Source organism: Platalea leucorodia (genome assembly GCF_965183815.1).
Source record: "Platalea leucorodia genome assembly, chromosome: 1".
Taxonomy (NCBI): domain Eukaryota; kingdom Metazoa; phylum Chordata; class Aves; order Pelecaniformes; family Threskiornithidae; genus Platalea; species Platalea leucorodia.
This window is the reverse complement of record NC_138823.1, coordinates 38,315,191-38,320,137: the sequence shown is the minus strand read 5'-3', so window position 1 is coordinate 38,320,137 and position 4,947 is coordinate 38,315,191. Positions and strand designations below refer to the sequence as shown.

Genomic DNA, 4,947 nt, shown 5'->3' with positions numbered 1-4,947 from the left:
TTTTTACTGTTTAAAAGAATAATCTTGTTAAAAGCTCAGACTGCTGCAAGGGTGGAGGGCAGTTCCAGATTTTACCATGGTTTACAGCTCTGACATCTCCTAGCTGGTTTGTCCAGCTCTTTCTAATGGCTCTGCTAGTTTTTATATACTTTCTTCTACCGCAGGCCTGATTTTCTGCGATACTGAACACAGCTTGCGATGACATACTCAGCACCTCTGAAAGGCATCACCAGTTTGACTCAAGAATGAAAGCAATAATTTTTTTTTTTTTTTAAATAAAGGTTGTTCTTGCTAGTATTTGTTTTCCTTTTCTGCCAAATGTCATTTTAAGATGTAACCTGTGAAGAAGTCCTTCAGAAAGAAGTTGCTATAAATGTCAAATATTACTATTAGAAACTATCAGTCCTGTACAATGAGAAACTGATACAGATTTCGCAACTCAATAAATACTTAATGTCCGATGAATAATATTTAATGTTTACTTCAGCAATAACAAACTATGAGAAGTACAGTGTTTTACAGAACAGATACATTAGATGGCATCTGTGCATTTCGTTTCAGCTTTTCTTGCCTCAACGTAGAAGATGTTTAAGTGAAAAACGTGCCATGGACAAGCCGACGCTTAAGGCTCATTTGCTTGAATGCACGAACCTGCTAAAAGGCAAGGCAAACGAACCTTGGCACCTTGAGCAGACAAGCGGTTGTACTGGGGTAACACGTAAACATATTTTAAACCCGGTAACACGCGACACCATCGTACGGCTCAACACAAGCAATACTCAACGTACAGAGCGGTTTGTGTCTCTTGGCGCTGCGTGTACGCAGGAGAGATGTCGGCACGTTTTTACTTAAGGTGAACATGCATCCGCGTTCTCAGGAGTAACTACCTACGTTTAAGATTAATACTACCCAAAGGATGAAGCCCCGACCCGACAACTGCAGCCAGGGGGGTTTCGGCCATTGCCTTCGTGCAGCGAAGAAAGCGCACGCGGGATTTCCATTGCTGTTTTTAGGCTTGCCCTTTGCTTCTCCCCCAGGCCGGTATTGCTCTGCACTTAGCCCGTGCCGCACCGCTCCCCTTCTCCCCCTTTTCCGCAGGTTCCCCGTCCTGCCAGCAGCTCTGCCTTGGCGGCTGCCTCTCGTGCTGGTGCCGACTGCCATCGCCTTCATTTCCCCCAGTTCGGAGCCCAGCAACGTCCTCTATGACAGAAACCAATCATGCATCACATTAACTTAATGAGGTATTAATTACATTTAAGAATCAATTCCTTCTCCTCTACAAACAGTATTTCAGGAATTATAGTCTGTCTGTAGATATTATTTCTTAACTTAAATATATATAAGGTGTAATAAATAACTTTTTTTTTTTTTTTAGAAGCGAGAAGGGAGATTAGATTTGTGAAGTTGTCGGTGTTTCTCCTTGGTTTGCGCCGTCTCCTTGTGCCGAGTGAGTCAGAAACTGTCCTGTAGCTCCGATGTATAACCTGGAACGCATTGGCCACTTCTGCAAGAGAGGAGACAGGCACAGCCCTGAGATACACGGGAACTGCGTGGGTAGGAGCAGCCCGAGTGTCGTTTCAAAGCTTTAAATGTTGGTGGAATCACAATACGAGAAAATAGGAAACTCTTGCTATTGACGGAAAGTTCCCATTTTGGCCTTTGTTGGAAAAATGTCGTTAGAAGCTGGTAAGGGAACCTCAGCCTGAGTATTCTCTTTGGTAATTAACGGCGAGGCACAGCTCCTAACCCCCCGGGACCCAGCGCACAGGAGTAAGTCACGCTGATCCGGCATCGTGCCACAATTTGCATAGTGGGTGCTCTGTTGGTAGAACAGAACAGAGCGTTCCTCTTTACAGTGCCAGGGATGCCGTGGGGATATACCGACGCCCGCGGAGATGGCAGCCCTGCGTGCGTACCCGTTCCTGCCAGCCCCCGCAACACCGACCGCAGCACAGGGGCTGCTGAAGACTCTGCTGGAGGGAATTTAATATAATTGCTCCTGGGTGGTCTCCAGCACTGACCGCTTCTTGTTCTTGGTCAGCTCCAGTGATTTCAGAGGAGACAATTCGTCTTTCCATTCATTATCGGAATAATCCGTTAGACTGGTGTTGAACATCTATTCTTACAGCTCGAGTTTCTTAACGCGAGCGAGAGAGTTACTGCCAGCGGCCCTGCAGCTGTGCGCCCTTCTCCTGGGAGGAAGCACGCAGCTCCAGTTTGATGTGCCGAGTTCGTTATTAGAGAGCTGGATGTTTGAAAAGACAACTGGTCATACAGACACAGCTGATGCAAAAATACCTGAAACACAGCCGGCGTGTTGGTCCAAAAGAAGAAACATTTTCTTAAGATACTTTTGGGAACAGGCTGGCACCTTTCCTGTGGGTAATGAAAGAGAGCCCTAAAAACTAGAGGGGCTTAATACTGCAGTTAGATCTCAGCTCTTTTATTTAAAGACATAATGAAGCGGCATATTCCCAGCTGGAAACACAGTACAATCTCATTCAGTATGTTTATTTCAAGAGTGATGTTGTGAATGCATTACCAATAAGACACCTGAGTTTAAAGTCATTAACCATATTTTTTGTTTGGTGCACACACAACTGTACTTGGTATTTTACTTTCCTTGCTGTTTGTAGTTACTGTGCTTGATATACGAGTGTAGTTACAGCCCTTATCTGTACTGGCTGTCTCATATCCTGCACTTTGGGGGTTTTTTTTGAAGCATGTGCTACAATTTACCCGTGATGCTTTTGTGCTAGTGCCGACTAAAAAAACTAATTTACTACCAGGAATATTTGAAAGATTGGTTAGACTCATAGAATCTTTACGAAACTTCATACAGGTAAATGGCACATAAATAAGATTATAAAAAATAATTGCTGGATGAATTCAGTATTGCCGTATACCAGTAGCCCAAGAAATCTGCATCTGGATCATTTAACTGCTGTAATAACTATTTTAAAGTATTTTCTGCCAGTAATAGTTGGCAGCTGATAAGAAGTAGCCTAAGAGACCTGTGTCCCTTCACTCTGACCAAAGGAACCAACAGAAGCTACTTAAAACTTATTTTGAAATACATCACGATATTTTTTTTCCTTAAATTATAGCCATCTTCTAATTGATGTAAAGGTTTTGCTTTCTTAATGAGCCTGCTAATCATTTAAATGGCCTCAGAAGCCTACGTTCACATCACGCTCTTTACAGCAACCAACACCGTGAACAAGAAACTCTCTGTGAATTAGTCACTTTCTAGGAATTAGAGATTACTTCACAAATTAATCTTAATTAAATCATTCTGAATTCACCAGACTTTAAAAAAAAAAAAAAAAAGAAGAAAAAAACCCCACACCAGTGCTCTGACTCACTCCCCGAGACCAGAGCCAAAGAAAATACCCCGTGGTATTTAAGAGCCCCGTCAGTCACTGAGCAATGCATCTGAAACCAGTCTCCAGCCCCAGGCCCCCTCCAAGAGCAGCTCCCCTTTCTCGTCCCCTCTGCATCGCCGTGAATTTGACAAAGGGAAGAGCAACAGCAGCGTATACCAACTAGACGAAATAAACGCATCAGAAAAGCACTTTCATGGAAGGAATTAACACGTGGCCAGTAATTAACGCCACCTCCCACACCTTGGCTGCCTCAGGAGAGCCAGAGCAGGCCCAGCCATGGCTGGGGTGGCCGCCGTGGGACAGCGCATCCCCGCAACCGCAGACATCCCCTGCGGTGGGTCCCGATGGGCTCGGTGGGGGATCCCCAAGGTTTCCACGGGCAGACCGAGGTGCTGGTGCTCCTCTGGCGCTGCCCTCCGCCTTCGCTTCCAAGGGACCACGTCCCACTGGGTTTGGGCCTACGCTGTATTTGATATTTTTGTGCAAAGTCCCTGAAGCTGGAGGGACAAAGCTCCGGGACGTTTCCATCAGGCCCATCGCACCTCCATGCAATGGTTAGCGCAGGCAGTCTTTTCATGTATTAACTCTGGCAAGGTAAATAAGCTTGAAATCTTTAGTTTCATCTAAGTATCTTTAACACCTATTTACTTCTTCACTGAGAGAAGATGGTAGCTGCTCCCCAGCTCTCCTACCTTGACAGGGTGGAGGTATCCGTCCCCTCGGAGGGTACCCAAGCCCTCTCCCGGTGACTCTTCCTCATCCTGAAGGCTGCGCGTGAGGTGCGCGATATAGGTGGTGGCCAGGAGGAGCACATCCAGCTTGGAGAGCTTGGTGTCGGGCGGCACCGAGGGGAGAGTCTTCTGCAGCTCGAGGAAGGCATGGCGCAGGGTTTGAACCCGACTGCGCTCCCGCGCAGCGTTGGCGGCGGCGGGTCTGCCAGGAGGAGCCCCGGCCCGCTGCCCCGCCGCCGAGGGCGGGCAGGAACTGCTGCCGGCAGCAGAAGGCAGCAAGGAATCGGGCTCTGCGCCCGGGCCAGAGATCTCCTCGCTGCTCTCCGCTAAGTGTCCACAGTCCATTGGTGACTTCCCCGGCAGGGAGGGTCCTGCAACCAACAAGAGCACCTCTAAAGCCAGCCGCCACGCCGCGCTGAAGCAAATGCTTCCTAAAACCAGAGATTATCAGAAATGCAAGGGCTGCCCGTGCCAGAAAAAGCCAGGATGCCGCTGTGCAGCTGTAAGCTGCTCCTCTGCTCGCTGCTTATAAATTTGATGTCACACACAGGTACAGAAACAGAAGTTAAACTCTTCACAAAGATTTAATTTTTGGGGGGACAGTATTACACAGCGCAATTTCTTTGAATCACTCCTAGCTCAAAGATCACCCGGCTCTTCTGAGAAAACCCACCAGGCAACGCTGAGCAGCACTGCCCCAGTAGCTTCCAGTTACAATCAACTACAAATTAGGCTAAATGCGATTTTTAAAAAAAAAAAACAAAAACACATTATTTGTATAATTTGGGATGTGGGACTATGTGTCTATTTTCTATTTACCTGCCACCATT

General features: G+C 46.8%; 1 protein-coding gene across 1 annotated transcript; it reads right to left on the bottom strand.

The window, feature by feature from the left end:
* Nucleotides 1–1,390: 1,390 nt before the first annotated feature.
* On the bottom strand, nucleotides 1,391–4,462 carry TCF24 (transcription factor 24; the record flags this gene model as incomplete). The annotated part of the gene is made up of 2 exons (XM_082333707.1): nucleotides 1,391–1,504; nucleotides 4,079–4,462. 2 exons carry the CDS (start codon nucleotides 4,460–4,462, stop codon nucleotides 1,391–1,393), a joined length of 498 nt encoding a protein of 165 aa, XP_082189833.1.
* Between the last annotated feature and the right edge of the window lie 485 nt (nucleotides 4,463–4,947).